The sequence below is a fragment of the Thunnus albacares genome, chromosome 18 (genome assembly GCF_914725855.1).
Source record: "Thunnus albacares chromosome 18, fThuAlb1.1, whole genome shotgun sequence".
NCBI lineage: Eukaryota > Metazoa > Chordata > Actinopteri > Scombriformes > Scombridae > Thunnus > Thunnus albacares.
The window spans coordinates 23,844,614-23,861,670 of record NC_058123.1 but is presented as its reverse complement, the minus strand read 5'-3'; the positions used below and the strand labels follow the sequence as shown (position 1 = coordinate 23,861,670).

The window sequence follows — 17,057 nt, the reverse complement described above, 5'->3', positions numbered from 1 at the left end:
TGTCACTCCAACTTTTGGAACCATGATGTATTGATGAATTAGTTATTGTTTTGCAATCACAGTCAATTAGTACAACAACAGTAAAACAATTGGCTGCTGAATAGTTCCTTAATTAAAGTAACTGTTCAATTCACTGTCATATCACAAAGTTTTGTTTGTTTTTTCTTCCTCTTTGAAGCAAAAAGGTGTGGCATCTGGTATCTCCCATTTTAATCTTTCAATTGTCTTAATTATTTGTCTTAGGTTCATTAACACAGCCTCTCTTTTGTTTCTTTGGCATGGTATCTATGTCTTGGCAGTGATAATAACCTCTGATGGCCTTGTTTGAAACGAGTAACAATGAAACAATGGAGAAGCTCTTAATTTGCATTGCTGAAACCTTCGCCTCTACCTTGTCAACTTGCATTTAATATGCAAATTGCCTTAAACAATCAGCTGTGTTGCTATACAAACTTATATTAGGCTAACTGTATGCTAGCTAACACAGATAGAATGATAGAATGATTTTATTGTCTGTTGTGATTTTGTTTTACATTTCAATTCTACCACACATTTTATGGTACAAAAATACCACAGATTTTTGTACATTAAATTAGCTCAATGCAAAAATATAATTTAGCAGCAGTATCTGTTAAATAATAACCCAACACTTATGCAATACATACAAAGTACATTTGTTTAGTACTAAAGTACATTTGTTTAGTACTATATATTGTAAATTTAAAGAGTCACAATAAAGATACGTATGATTTAATAAAGCCAAGGAAACATTGTAAGTATTCATCATCACTTTATTTTTCATGAACCAATAATGATGTAATACTTTAGATCTACAGGTCCATACTGCAGGCACACAGGTGGTCTTTATTCTGAGCTCACTGTGGGAAGGCTGGGCAGGATGCTGGTCCAGAAATGCACATAGCGCATCCTCATCTTCTGTTGTACATAGCTCTTGTCCATACTAGAATTGATCTCCAGGAATTGGTTTCCATTGCTGGTGAATTTGGGCCATGTAACTGGCACTCTCAGGTTCCCTTTGTTTGGGTCTCTGTGGATATGAAACAGAAAACAGACAACTGAATTGAGGTAGTTTTTGTTTTCTATTTCTAGTTTCTGATTAAGGTTGAATTGATTTCTGCGATGTTCCTATAGTGTCTGCAGAATTATACCCAGTTCTGGCAAAGTTGGTCCAGTAGGCGATCATGTATCCAGAGACATCACGGTGGCGAGGCCAGTATGCCAGTGGTGTGGTGAAAGGCTTTCCAAACACGTACTGCAGGTCATCCGCATGGTCGGCTCCCATCCAGCTGGGGTAGGGTCTGCCAATGCCACCCATACGGTTGGGCTGGGAGAATAAGTAGGAATAGGTGCGACCAGTTCTTTGATGAGACAAGAAGAGAACAGGGGTGTAAGAATGAGTAAAAGCGGGAAATAGCCTTGCAAAAAGATAAGGAAGAAATGGCACTCAAAAAACTGAAATCTTAAAATTAGGGCCCATTGCAGTCTGGTAAAAACAACATAAATACTGAAAGTTCTTTTAATGCCTGGCTCCTACACGTAAAGTAATAACTATGTTATACAGCACAGTAGAGACCGTTTTGGATGCATGATACTGTTTTTAGCAATGAAGCAGTTAATTTATGAATTGATTTGATTTGAACAGTTTGTAAAGTAATTAATTGCATAAGACAACTGCATTTAAATTATGCAATAAAGCATGCAAAAATATAATAAAATGATCATTCAATTTTACAGCATTATTCTGTCATTCAATGATGAAAGAATTAAAGCTGATGGAGTTAAATTGATACACAAAATAATTTTATTATTCTTATTCTTGTATTTTTCTATTGTACATTATGATTTCTTTACTCTGCTGTTTTACAGTTAAGTTTAATTTCATCCACACTTCAGATGCTTTTAAAGACATGCAGCCAATGTGCCACACTACAGATCAATAAAGATCCAACCCATAGAACAGTAAGAGGGGTTTTGACTTTGACAAAAAAAAGCAAAAGCAGTCAAATTTTCACTGCAATGAATTACCCCCAAGCAGGTTTAAAACCTGTTTTCTTAGGGTACTAAAATTGACACAAGCCAATGGCCCCACTAAGAATTAAGAGAGGTTATTCTCTTCTTTTATTCCTCACATTGTAAAGCAATATGAGGAACAAAAGCACTTATAAATAAACTGACAGTGACATAGAAAGATCTTGTTCTCACGTGGCGTTGGCAGCATGAAGGTAAAGGGCAGCCTGTGTAGGGACAATGAAGATGTAGTCTGATCCAATCTCCACAACTGTTCTCTTAATGGTTTCCCTGCTGGGATTTGTGCCCCATGTTGAGGTGTATGTGGAGTAGGCCTTGTCCAAACCAGCCTGGCCCTTCTCTTTAGTGTATGAAGCCAGGAGCCTCTTCACATCCTTACTAAGATATGGAAGATAAGGTTTGAATATTAGGTCTGTTAAAACAACTTCCTTCTACACAAAATATTAATAGCTTCTAGTTCAAACAAAAGTATGGTATGTTACCCTGGTTAGATCGGTTACAGAATTGTCAATGTTTCTTATTACGGGCTAATGGCTTGAACTCACACAGATGTGTCCACTAGGGGGGAATTGATTGAAGGGACGTCTAAACCAGTAAAGAGGTGTCCATCCATGTCGTTGACTCCAGCGATGTAGTCAATTTCAGCCGCATTGTGGAACAAGTTGTAAGGTTCATCTGGCAGGAAGTCCCCATCAATTACACCTGACAGGACCAGGTTGAGTACAAGGGGGGCTAACAAAGGCAGATACAATCAGACATCAGTACTGTATGTTTTATAAATGTCCAGCATTCTAATTTGCCATTTGCTGTATGTGCTGTTGGCCCATGGAGGGTGTAAACTGGACACACTTCTATTTCAAATGCAAGTGGTGAGCTTTTCCAGGCATAATGCAAAGGAGGATCACACAATCCCCCCAGTTTTACCCATCACTGTGGTGGCACTCTGACCAACCCTTTCTAGTGTAGCAATAAGAAACCTACAGACTTTGAACACAAGGTCATGCAAGATTATTTTCTGAATTTCATTCAATATATAACACTAAACTCTAAATATGAAAGGAACCAGTCAATCTCAGGATTTGGGCCATTAAAACGCCACCACAAAATGTGGAGCATTTGAAATGTGCAACTTTGGCATCCCCCAGTGGTTGTCTCAAAAAAGACACTGTGGCAGACAGCAATGTCCACTGACTTGCGTTGTGGAATTCACACACATAGAGCTGGCTATTGAGCCATTTGATGTAGTCTTTGCTGTGTCTTCAAGTACAAATTTTAGAAGACATTAGGCAATGTGAGTTCAGTAGCTCTTTGAGGTCGGTTTGGTGTGTCAGGACCCTTAAGGACAAGACACGCTGGCTGCGTTGCTTCATGTCACATCATTTCAACTTTCAACTTCATTATCCCCTTAGGGGAAATTTGTCTTGAATCCAGATAGAATACACAGAGACTTAAGCACAAGACTAAGGTGCATCCAACATAAAACATACATAAAGCCTAATAAAATGCTTGAAACATGTACACATCAAGTGACAACATAAAACCCAGAGCTAAGTTTTACCATTCAATCCAACTATCAAAGGTTAAAAAACCCTCAAGTCACACAATAGTTACATGAGAAACTCATCATGAGCTGAGTCATCATGAGAATTCAACAGTTTGGTGGCCTGAGAGATAAAATAATTATTCACCCTGTTAGACCTAGCCTTTGGTAGTCTAAATCTTCCCCGAAGGGGAGAAGATCATGGTTACTAATCAAGCCATAGATGCATACTTCACTGTGCTTTGCTCTGGTAAGAAGCACTGATACAATGTCAAAAAAACAATGCTGTTTGGAGTGCAGTCCTTACCATCGGGTGAGCTGGCCAGTTTCATAGTACCAGCCATTGTTAGGAGCACAGGATCTGTCATCTTTAAACAGGCAACCATAGTGTCATCGGTGGGGCAGTTGACCTTCAGAGCAACCTAGGAAGAAGATGCAGATCATCTTTAATTGTTTCTCAGCTCAAAGTTTACTATTCCTAAAACGACAGCGTCAAACGTTCAACAGAACAAGTGAAACATGTCAAAGAAGCTGTTATGTACCTGCTCAGCGACCTTGCGGGGGTTCCTAATGACACCCCATGGGCAAAGGGCGACTCCACTCTGGGAGATGGCTCTCTTGATCAACCCTTTGTTGTGGGGAGTGAGAGTCTGGGTAGACAGACAGAAAATAAGAAATATTTTAGTGTGTTCTTGAAATTAATTTAGACTCATATTTATAGATGAGAATTAATTTGATTTCATTTCATATCAATCATCTGTTTCAATGCCTCATTCAACCTTACAGATGTTTTTGCTGTGATGGAGCAGTGCATGCAATGAGCTAGAAATTGAGAAAAAGCTTCTCACCTGGAAGCTGACACTAGCTCCACCTGCAGACTCTCCAAAGATGGTGAGGTTGTCGGGGTCTCCTCCGAATGATCGGATGTTCCTGTGCACCCAGGCGATGGCAGCCTGCTGGTCCCACAGACCATAGTTTCCTGACAAGAAACAAATAGAGCCCTTAAGTAGCTTTTATGTCTTAGGACATAACATTAATTAAATTCACAACAGGAATTACTAATTATATGTAACAATTTACCAAAACCTTTCCCCACCTCTACTTGGCTCTGTACAATTGTGTTGCTGTTGTAAGAAAATAAATTGGCACCAACCAGGTAAGCTAGCATCTCCAGTGCTCAGGAAACCCAGAGTTCCCACACGGTATCCTAGTGTCACCACGATAACATCTCCTCTGTCTGCAATCTCCTGCCCACTGTACAGATAGTTGTCCAGAAAGTTAGCACCCATCGAACCTCCAACCAGGTAGCCTCCTCCATAGATCCAGACCATGACCGGCAGACCAGTGGATACTAAGAACAAAAAGAATTAGAGTCTCTTGTAGTATGCATCTAATATGGATGACACTGTCTGCTTCATCGAGTCTTTACCTGAGCGGCCATGAGGAACCCAGATGTTAAGATAAAGACAGTCCTCGCTGCCTCTGGTGTCAGTCATGATAAGGTTCAGCTGAAGGCACCTCCTCCTATACTTAGTGGCCTGCAGAACACCTGACGAGAATCACAAACATTGTTAGAGGCAGGCAATAAACTTCAGCCTGATAAGCAGGACTTTTGAAAAATGCCAAGATAAATTATGTACATTTTCTTAAGTTTCTGCATTTATCTGATGCCTACAAGAAGCGACCATAAAATCTTTTCTGTCAATACAAATAAAAGGGAAGATGTGGCAGAATTGGTTGCCAGTAATTATGGCTTTTATTGCTACAGGAACTTACTAATCTTTGTTAGGTGAATTCTTGAGCAACAAGCATCATTAGTTTTTTGTTATTTGTCTAGATGTAAAATCCAATAGGTCTGTAGTTTAATGATGTCTACCCACCGTCCCAGCCAGGGTGACGCTTTGGTTTCTCAAACCGTCCAGGAATGTCCGCAAAGGGAATCCCCCTGAAGATGTCCATGTGACGGCGGAACCCAAGACGAATGTTCTCCCCCTGCACCATGCCTCCCTCTGTGTACACCACCCCAAGCTACAGAAATTAGGCAAATAAGTACAAGAGATTAAGTTGATGTGGTAGTCCGCTAAACATTTTGCATTAAAGTAATTCTTTGCACGTAGGACTACATTTATGACATTTGGTGCATAGATTTTAAGTTGGATTTCTCAGTTTTAATTTGGCATGTCTTGGAAAAAGTCATCGGGTACAGTAATTCATGCAGCACTTTACTACTAATTATACTTTAAACACATTAATAGGTTACAAATATGTTGTGACATAGACATATAGACTTTTGTTCCAATATATTATATCTATCAAAGTGATGGATGGCTAAAAATGAGCAAATAATTATCCTTTCTTGATTAAGGATAGTAGCTGAATTACAGGAAGTCTGTGGGTGCAAAATAATAGTATTTTTAATTCTAGATACTTTAGACTATCTTTCCACCATTAATATTCTGTATGTATGGAGCTGGTGAGATAGCCTCTCCACCCAGAGAACTTGGGTTACACCTATGACCTTCCACTCTATGAACACACTAGAAATAAAATGCACTTACAGAGGCCGCAGAGACCGTCTCCAGAAACACAGCAACAGCCACCAAAATTCCCAGCTTTGCCATCATGACCAATCTGTGAGAACCAAGTTGAATGTTTCCCAGACTTTTATAAAGGGTACCCCTCCCCTAACCAGCATCTGACCAGTGTGCAGTCTGTGGGCCTGCTTTTCTCACTGTTACACAACACATAATATTTAACCACCTTGTATCAGCAATCCTTTCCTCAATACATACCATGGATTACCTCAAACACTTTAAAACCTATTTGGCTAAGATCCAAATCACATATGTAGTTGTCAAACAAGATCAAGGGCAATTTTATCACTTTTGAGTTAAAAGGGTAAGTGTTAGCTGCAGTCAGTTTGGCATCAGTTGCAGCAGTGGGTCTTATCAGTCATGAGTCAAATTTAGCAAAAAAAGAAATGTCATGAGAAGTGAAATGCCCATTTGATACCAACCACTGACCTTATTAGCGACTTCAGCTACTTGCCTGCTCAATGGTGAAATATAAGATCATTTTATCTTCTTGAAAACATAGTTTGAAATGTGAATCAGTTCTCTGAAATCTCTACAAGGGATTGAAATTGCATATATCAATTAAGCCTTGTGACATCTGACATCTACCAGAGATCAAGACCCAGCCCTCCCACCTCCACCTCACATGAAACTGCCATTGTGCAGACCAACTAATGGAGTGTACTTGTGTAAGGATAGCCATGGCAACAGACTGGTCCTGTCCTTGTGATGGTCCTTTAAATCTCTCCTCTCTGTGGAGCCAAATAGCCAATGCTTAAATCACAAATAAAAAGGGAGAAAGAGGCATTCTTGTCATTTGCTACAATATTTCTGTTTTACTCTGTTGACTGTTTTCTCTGCCCTCCAAAATGCCACAACCTTTGGACATTCAGAGCATGGTATATAAAGGATGCTGAGGTCATCATACTGTATTAAGCTTTAATTTGGCTTTAAGATAGTTTTTAGATATTTAGTGAGTTAAATCAAGAGAGACTTTCAGAAATGATTGGGTAAAAAAAGTAGCACCACACAAGCATGTCTGGGCCTTCATAGAAAAGGTTTAGGTGAGATACCTTTCAGAAATGATTTTTAGTCTTCCAACTTGCAGTTGTGTATCAGGAAGCCAGCCTCTGCTGAGTTGACACAGCTGTCCAACTAGACTCAAAGTCACACAGTTGTAGCCAATCCATATTAAGCCTTCATTGATGTATAATGGTTTTACAAATACTGCAAAGCCAGGCTGTAAATACTTTCATCATGGCCTACAATAAGTAACGTCTTTAGCAGTTAAAAGTGAACATTAGCCTAGCTATTAATCTGCCAAATAACCTATAAAATTAGTTTTGGACAAGAAAACAGAGATAAAAACGTAATTTCACTTATTAACTTATTAAAAACAATGACATCAACAATTTTAAAAAAAAGCAACTGAATCTGTTTCATCAATATTGTGGATGCTGGTCTTAGGAACATGTACTGTAGACACTGTACTGAGCTGTTTTCTCATGCTTATTGTTGTTTTCATGTTTGTCATAAATTTCCCATTTCATCTCTGTCTTAGAAAAAAATAATATCTATTAAATAAAGGATACATACAGCATGTGACCTGCACATAGGATGTCTAAGGTATCTGCCTAAACAAGTTTGGGTATCTCTTGGGTCATGATTTTGAATGTTATTTGTTATTTTTATTATGTTCTTGCACAAACCATTAGAAACACTTTCATTTTTATTTACATTTAGCTCCAAAAATAAGTCAAAACATCACATTTTACAGAAAGAAAAAACACAGAAGTCTTTTGTCAGATGTAATCCAAAATTTCTGTCTCCATCTCATTTTCACTTCCCTCTGAAGGCTGAAATTCATCATCCTCATCTTCCTCTTCATCTTCCTTGCTCTCATCTTCCTCCTCCTCCTCATCCATGTCTCTCACTGGGAATTTTAAATCTAGGCCTGTGCGTCTGCGCCTCTTGGGCATTTCTGGCAATGCTGGGGGAGACAAATAACATCAGTTAACCAAGATGCCTACTAGTACACACACTTTTCAATTGTATTAGATACCCATTCTATCTAAGAACATTATCACTTCATCTCTTTTTGTTATCCTCTCAATAGAAGGGGTCACACAATGATGAAATACTGGATACTTTAACCTCTTTAGGGTATCTAAAAATCTTCAAAATGAATCAATCTGAGAAGAAACAAGTCTTCCAGTCTACAGCCATGCAAACAGCTCTGTAAGGCTGCTGGGGCACAGCAAGGCTTTGAACTAAATGCTAATGTTAGCATGCTAACATGCTCACAGTGACAATGCCACCACTCTTATGTTTAGCAGGTATAATGTTTACCATATTCATTATATTAGCATGCTGGCATCTGCTAACTAGCACTAAACACAAGCTGATGCCGATGGAAGTCACTAGTTTTGCAGGTATTTGACCAAACTATAGGACAAATTTTAAAAATGACCTGATGAAGGTGCTAGGGGAAAGGTTAAGGGATCACCACAGTGTTACAAGTCATCCTGCGGGGCACATGAATCTTTGTACAAAACTAAACAATAGTTGTCGAGACATTTCACTTAAAACCACAAATGTGAACACATGGTCAAACTAGAAAAGTTAGAGGATCACCAAAGTCATTAGGATTCATCCTCTGGGTACCCCGAACGTCTGTACAAAATTCAGTGCCACTCCATCCAGTTGATGTTGATCAGTGGATAAGTGAAAACTTTGACCTGCTGGTGGCGCTAAATGAAAAGCTAGGGATCACCAGGGGACCATGAATGTCTGTATATAATGTAATGGCAATCCATCCAGTAGTTGTTGAAATATTTCAGTCTGGACAAATCGGTGAACCGACAGACCAACACTGCCATCTCTACAGCCACTGCATTAGCATGGCTAAAAATTCCTCTTTGGTTGAGTCGTTCACAGTTCATAACCACACTAAGGAAGTGTGATGAGGAGTCATAAGGAGCCTTTGTTTCATTTTAGGGGGGTCACAAGGCTAAACATTTGAGAGCCACTGGGCTAATGAGGGAAACTCTCTATAAGAAATGACATTGAGAAAGCTAGCAAGACAGAAGTGGGGAACGACTTTTGCTCTCTGTAACATCAGCCCTGGTCACACTTTTGGCCATGTTGTGGCTACAGTAAGAGAAAAGTGTAATATCAGTGTGACTGTCTGAGTAGTTAATCTGTGATCACAAACAAAGAGGACATGGTGTCCATGAAGTGACCCAGGCCATTCTTTGTGTTGGATATTTTCCTTACATGGTTTCTGTGCTCGGATGACCTTCTTGATCATGGCTGAGATTATGTCCCTCAGCTTGTCGGTGGTGCCGAGAACACACCAGCCATCCCGCTCGTCACATACCTCCTCTTTACCGCTGTTCTGCTCAATCACCTGTCGGACACTGGAGACACACACATGGCTTTATTACACCCAAATACAGCAAAAGGGACAAAATGTCCATTTTCATTATAATAATTACAAATGATTTGACACCACTTATGCACAGCACTACAATGTACCTTTCTACATCCAAATCACAGAGCTGGTAAAACATCTGTCTGTGAGGAGGCAGCATGCCCTCTCTGAAAATGTAAGATGACTCCTGTGGAGATGAAACAAGGGTCAAGTGTCACATAGATGTAAAATAAAAGCTTTTCCATGACTATTACACAAGACAATGTGATAACCAATCCCTTCACCTTCAATTTTAGACTTTATCAGATGAGACATTATCCTCCAGTATTTCAACCTTAAGGAAAGAACCTTAAGGTTTAAGGAGATCCAAAGTGTTCAAATTTTAATAAACAAAAGATAAGATATAAAATAATAATATTAATAAACACGGCAAAATATAAAATGTAACCATGAACTTGTGAAACGGCTCAATGTTCCTTCATTCTCATTCGTTACACACATTTACATAAAATAACAGTTCTGACACTAAGCCAGAACAGCATGAATCATGCTCCAATAATGCATTCGTATCAACATGTCTATGCTGAACCTTCACTGACCTTCAGCCGGTATGTGATTGGTACTGGATCTCGACTGGTACTTGGACCCTCCTGAGCTGGAAGTTCCATCACACTAGCTGGCTGAGGACCTGGAAGAAAACAACACAGCAGTTTATACAACATGTTGTCAGTTTACCTCGGCAACAGCAACGGGACAGTGGAGATTATTGAGGACTTGTTACTGCCTTTGAATTCGGTGAGCCAAGTAAGTATAGTACATACAGTATATATACGGTGTGAGCTAACAGGACTGGATAGAAAGATGAGATCAATTATTGACTGTAAGCAGGTTTACATGCACACAAGAAACAATGTTACTCAGAGAAATCAGGACAATGTGTTTACATGCACTGTAGTAATCTGGTTACCGTAAATCCATGTATACATGCAGGTCAGCAATCAAATTTCCTCCCCAACCTTTGAAGGTATTTTAGAAGCATTATTTTAACTGCTGCAGTGATACATTATAAGATACTGCATCTTCTATTTTTTTATTTCCTTGTGTATGTGTGTTAGAGGGCCGGCTGTGTAGTGAGAGCACAACCATTCTTTGTCTGAATTTTACGTGTAAGTAGTCAAATTTCCAGCGGTGGAAACTTCTTGTTTAGACTCATAGAGGCTACTTAGTGTGTATTTTATATTTCCTTTCATCCCGCTGTCACACCTGGTCTTTCCCTTTCTCATGTGTTTGTTACGCACATGTTCACGTGTAAAAAGCAGATTAGAAAACTGTTACCTATATAAACGGCCAAGAAATCAGCTTTTTCCAAGAGAAATCTTGCTAATGTCCTCCCCCTATAATGGGAACTGGTTTCTTGTTTACATGACGTTTAAGAAATCATGTGAATGCACAAAGCCAACAGTGACTCTGTGACCTAAGTGCACGTACACTTAATTTTACTTTTTATTTTTAAGCTAATTCACCTGCTTTGTTCATAGTAAATGTATTCTTTTGTTTTTTCCCTTTAGCTGATGTCTCAGGAAAAAAAATAGGTGAAAATGCAATAATAGCTTTTATCACCCACATCGATTCAGTTAGAGGTCAAAAGTGCAATAAGTCCTCTTTTTTCATGATGTTTAATGAAATTCTAATAGATTTGTCCCTTTGGTGAGCTGCTTTGCTGTGGACTTCTGGTAAGAACTTACTTATATCTTTTGATTTGCTTTTGTACTGCAGCTTATTTCTCCTATTGGTGCATGTTTATCTGCAATTTTTTGTCAATCTTGATGCTGCTCATTTAGTCAGGTCTCTCTTAAATGAGATATTTTAACCCCAACTAGGCTTTTGGTGGATGTCTGCTGTGAAAAAGGCCTGTTGACCTCTGTGTTTTATAAATACATACATCCAAATAAATTCACCTACTCACCAGCTTTGTTAAATGTGATTGGTAGACTGTAGTTAAGGGCACTCCTCTTGGCTTTCACTGGCATGTCAGATAGTGAATACCCTGAAAGTAGGAAGAAGATGAACCAACAGTAAGTGCCAGACAGAGAAGTCATAACTTTTCATTAAGACTACAATATGCTGAGGAAGGGTTTATAGAAAAATGCTGATGTTGAATATAGACTAAAAGATCTAACTTTTGCTAAATTTGCCTCTAAAATATGTTAATATAACCCAATTCTATGATGTCACAGCACTTCATTTTTCCAAACAATCAAAAAGCTAAAACTGTTGTCCTATCTTGCCTCAGACTCTTACCGTGCTTGGTGCTGCAACGGATCCTAAAGTCCAGCATCTGGTATTTTTTGGAATCTGTGCTCTTTCGTGGGTCATAGCCCAGCTTCACCCACAGACTTCTCCATGGTCCTGTCACCTACAAAAGTAAATTTGATGTTTAACTCACATTTGGGCAGAAAAAAAATGTAGATTCTCAGATTTGTTTTGTGGTTCACATAAAATGTAATTATTCCATTACAGCAGATTCTATGCATCACTCTATAAATATGTATGTTGCAGGTACGTAATAAAGGTTCCTGTTACGTGCCTGTATACAAACAACAATGGTGTGATATTGAATGTACTGAGGATACATAGCATGTTCATGATATATATTATATTATGATTCATAATAATCCTTATACGTTTTCATGTAACTTTGTAACCTTTTGATAACTACTAACCAGAGAAAAAAAATTCATTTTAAAATCTTTTAGTTCATCTACTGCAGAACAACACCTAAATGAGGCATGAGTAAGTATTCCTAGTACTAGTTTCTCTTGTTTATAAGTATATCTGAACAATGCATTTATCAGCAGGTATTTTTTCCTCTGAAATGCAACCTCAAAATATTTACCAGTCACACTCAGCTCACCATGTAGTAGGCAAAGACGGGCAGCAGCAGTTTCAGTTTATCAGGGTGGATGTTGATGTTAGCCTTGACCGCGTTCCGTGACCAGATGGGCCGACTCTCAAACATCTAGGCACAGAAGTTTGGTTATAGATAAGATAAAAGAATGATGGTAAGTCATATCTGCTTTATATAACATCACTTTCCAACTTCAACCAGATGCCATTTTTGGCAAATTGTTGATTAGGATGGTGAACAGTGACTGTTAAAAATGGCCTGATGGAAAAAGAGCTGACATCATTCCACTGATCTACAGGAGGTGGTAACCTGCCAAGAGACACAACAATGTACCAGCAGGGCAGGTTTTTTTTTAAATATTGGCTTTTCAAATCTTGTACGAAGAAAGAAATGCATTTGTCACATTTGCTGGACCTAAAGTGCATTTTGGTAAGAATCACTGAATGTAAAGATAAACATTGTTTACAAGAAAACTCCACAGAGCACCTTTAAAGGACCAGTGTGTAAGATTTAGTGGCATCTAGCGCTGAGGTTGCAGATTGCAACCAAATGAACACTATTCCCCTCACCCTCCCCAAAACTCGTGAAAAACACGAAATGCCCTCTCGAAAACACAAAAATTCTTATTTTCATGGGATTATACACTACTTAAAATATACTTATGAATATTATATTCAATTTCTGCCAATAGATCCCCCTAAATCTTACACATGGTTCCTTTAAGGCAAGTTGGGTAATATTTACCTCGGTGGATTCAGTTTTAACTTCCCAAATGTCCTATTTCCCATCATATAATGCTAAATTCTTCAAGACAACGATAGATCAGTATGTACACCAATAGAAGATTCGAAATGAAAAACTATTCCTGTTGTCTATAAAATGTCAGAAAAAATAATAACCATAACTATTTCCCAGATTACAAAGTGACGTCCTCATATTGTTTGGTGTTGTCTGACCAACAGTCCAAAATCTTAAGATATTCAATTTACAATTCATATAAAACTGAGACATTTACTTGTATTTTGGAGTTCACTATTTTAATTTTTATCTAATGAGTCCTTCTAATGTGTTTTACCCTCCTGTTGTGATAGAGGACTTAACTGGCATCAGAGTGCCTCAGGTTTTTTTTGCATTATTCTTTATATTACACTAGTGACCATAGCAATCAGAGGGTGTGTGGTGCTTCCAGTAGCCAGCGACCACGATTTCAAAAGCAGACATACTGTTTTCAATTGTTCTTCTGCCTGTTTGTCACGCTCCTTCAGGCAGACTCGTATCCAGTTGACCTTGGCTGCCTCCAGGCACTCGGTGGGCACAGTGGGTTCAGTGAAGCTGACAAAAATGGCGTTGTGGGGCCGGCGGGCGCGATTCAGACCAATAAAGTTCTTGTTAAGGGGCATCTGGCTGTGAACAGGAAGGAGGAGAAATATTATAAAGATCTACTTACAAGCTGCAGCAGCAGCATGGTGAAATAAGAAATATAGTTTCCAATACTATTGTTTACACCGGAGAACCTTCTTAAACCAGCAGCATAATCCACTTTTCTACCCATATGTTTATTTGTATACATCAGTGATCATGGCCAAATCAAAAAGAGGTCAACTAATGACAGGACAATTAACTGCTGTTGCCAAAGGGAACTAGCAACGGCTGTTAAATTGAGTAAGCAAATGATGCTTTTCCCACAGAGACGTTACTGACTTTTGATGGATGTCAGGCCGGTAGAAATAATCCACAGGAGTGTCGAGGCGTGAGAAGATGGCCGGGGGAAGGAAGTAAGGCATGGGCTGCTCAAAGAACTCTTGATTCTCTGATTTGCGGAGGATGATTTTGTCGTATAAAGACGTGTCTTTCCCATGTTCTGAATGCACAGCGAGGCACTGAAAGTCTGCCAGCCCTGCAAAGGACAAACACGTAATCTGAAGGACCAACATCATCTGTCAAATCAGTTGTTTTTTTCTGAGATGTTCAAACAATGTGTCTATGATAAAGATGCAGAATAGTTTTTTTATTACACAATTCAAGAAAATAGCTCAATGTTTAACAGCAGTGAAATAAAAAAGGAAACAGAAGAAAGACAATAAAAGGAAGGTAAAAAAAATGTTAGTTAAACTTGAAACCTCAGTATATCAAGATGTGGCTGGACAAATGAGCACTGAAATATTATCTAGAACATCCAAATATCATGTGGTTTTGAAATATCCCAAAAACTTCACACACTCAAGAACTTTTAATCGAACCTTGGAATTTGTACGTTGTTCCTATGACTCCCAGTACATCCATGTTGATCTCAGCGTCTTTGGGGTCACTTTTTCTCACCCGCCGTCGCACCCTGAGGAGGAGGTTGCTGGACGGGAAGCGGTTTCCACACAGAGAATGACAGAAAGGGTCCTGAGGTCGGTAACGCAGCTCAAGCCGCCGGTTGGGGTGAGCGAAGGTCTGTGAGATTAACAAGAAATACAGACAGGTATCAGATTATGAAGATGGTGACAGTAATCTACTCACAGAACAGACACTACTGTGACCTCTGACTTTACGGGAAAATAAACCAATGGCCCGTTAACTTCCCCCATCATGTCAGCGGATATTGTAGTTTACATATAACATATTAAACAGCGGTTGCAGTGGATAACATGGATATGAAGGTAGGGCGTGACACTACAGAATAAGTACTCTGTGTATGAAACCTAAACGAGTCTTCATGAACTGTATTCAAGACTGTTTTATGGCACACAAAGTTTAGATAATTAACGCCACAACGTGTTCTGCTTACTTTGGACACTGCTTGATCACCGCCGAGAGTCTCCAGCATCTTGCTGACACTGTTGACCACCGCCGGATACTCCACACACACCAGCTTCTTATCCTGCAGCTCCACCGTGGACGAGCTGCCGGGAACATCTTCAGAGTGACAGGAGAGAGTCAATTCCTTCAAGGTGAAATCCAGCTTCATCTGCCTGGAGTCCGCCATTATGCCTCTCTGTTTGTTTTTATGTATTTATGCGGGCATAGTGAGCAAATAAACCCTAAACTATGAATGACAAAGCCGAACCGCATTCGCCTGCTAGTGCAGCGTGAATGTGTGTCCGAGTGCAAAATAACGCCGTGTGGAAACGCTAGTAAACACACGTAGTTCCGCCGTCACTTATTTCGAAGTCGTTATTATTCATCATTAACCCCAAAAGTTATCTTGTAAAAGTAAAATTACAAGTAAAAATTCAAGTAGAAGAATGAAGCCATTGTTAATACTTTTTTCTTACTTATGTTATCTCTAAAAAAAATCTGAAAAGTCATGAAACACATAATGCAGGGATTTAACTGTATTATAGATATTTCCTTTTTCCTCTAATATTTTTTCTTTTCTATCTTCTACATTCATTGTTGAATATTTCTGTTTTTTATAATGCAAAGTAGTCCAGTGGTTCTTTGCATGGACCCCTCCAAAGGGTCACCAGATAAATCTGAGGGGTTGTGAGATGATTAATGGGTCTGATACACAAAATTCTTTTCAGTTTTTGGACTTTTTCCTCTAATTTTTTCCTTTTTCCTCTAATCTTTGATTTTTGGTAAAATCACTATTTGGTGGAGCTGTTAACAACTCATAGACATCTGAAATATGACCCCAACTACACACTGCTTTTTGTAAGACGTCAAAAGCCAAAAAGACTGGAAACCACTGGTTTCATCTTTAAGTATGTGTCATATTTTAAAAGCTTGTTATATTATCCATTGTGTCAAATCTTCATCTGAAAAGTAACTAAAGCTGTCAAATAAATGTAGTGGAGTAGAAAGTACAATATTTCCCTCTGAAATGTAGTGGAGTGGAAGTATAAAGTAGCATCAAATGGAAATACTCAAGTAAAGTACAAGTACCTCAAAATTATACTTAAATACAGCACTTGAGTAAATGTACTTAGTTACTTTCCACCACTGGTTGTCACAATAAACTGTGAAGCCACTGAAATCAAAGCGCTGCTATTGTGCAGCTTTTGGCCACAAGATGGCGTTGTAAAACCAAACAAAATACAGCCAATTAAGGAAATGATCTAGCTGTGGGAATACCATCAAGCCTCCATCAAAGTTAAACAAAATAAGTAATTGAATCCTCTTTTAAAAGTCCATCTGAATGAGCACCATAATGTATATTTATTTCATATGGATGACTGGACATTTAAATGCCACTAAAAGTAATGTATTGTAAGTATTGTATTGACACACAGCGACATCCTCTGTTGTCAGAAGGACCTTAGTAAAGAGGATTTGTGTGCTGTCCCTCCCAGAAATTGTCAACAGACTGTCATCCCCTCAGAGAAGAAAGAAGAGCGAAGAAACAGTTGTGTTTACCAAGTTAGTTAAGATACTGTTAAATAAGCAATTATAGTCTGATGTGACACTGTGTTTACTTTTATTCTAGTTTGTCTTCTTTCCACGTGCCTTTAAGGGAGTACAAGGCTTAACACTGGATTTTAACCATGTGGACCTGTAGCCTTCCCTTTTTTCACTTTTCTGAATCACCTTCATTTGGGTTGCAGTTTTATAATTTTATTTTATCTA

The 17,057-nt window shown here is 38.8% G+C and overlaps 2 protein-coding genes across 2 annotated transcripts; both read right to left on the bottom strand.

Moving 5' to 3' along the window:
* Window positions 1-773: 773 nt before the first annotated feature.
* cel.2 (carboxyl ester lipase, tandem duplicate 2) lies at window positions 774-6,549 on the bottom strand. Its single transcript, XM_044333859.1, has 11 exons — window positions 6,148-6,549; window positions 5,470-5,617; window positions 5,019-5,138; window positions 4,743-4,940; window positions 4,438-4,568; window positions 4,132-4,239; window positions 3,897-4,011; window positions 2,595-2,781; window positions 2,224-2,427; window positions 1,170-1,379; window positions 774-1,048 (listed from the first exon to the last, which is right to left on the bottom strand). The coding sequence occupies exons 1-11, from the start codon at window positions 6,211-6,213 to the stop codon at window positions 865-867; spliced, it is 1,671 nt and encodes a 556-aa protein (XP_044189794.1). The 5' UTR covers window positions 6,214-6,549; the 3' UTR covers window positions 774-864.
* Window positions 6,550-7,882: 1,333 nt separating this feature from the next.
* On the bottom strand, window positions 7,883-15,620 carry gtf3c5 (general transcription factor IIIC, polypeptide 5). The gene is made up of 11 exons (XM_044334659.1): window positions 15,277-15,620; window positions 14,744-14,942; window positions 14,205-14,400; window positions 13,727-13,907; window positions 12,510-12,614; window positions 11,897-12,011; window positions 11,562-11,642; window positions 10,195-10,283; window positions 9,700-9,782; window positions 9,439-9,581; window positions 7,883-8,152 (listed from the first exon to the last, which is right to left on the bottom strand). Exons 1-11 carry the CDS (start codon window positions 15,472-15,474, stop codon window positions 7,965-7,967), a joined length of 1,578 nt encoding a protein of 525 aa, XP_044190594.1. The 5' UTR covers window positions 15,475-15,620; the 3' UTR covers window positions 7,883-7,964.
* Between the last annotated feature and the right edge of the window lie 1,437 nt (window positions 15,621-17,057).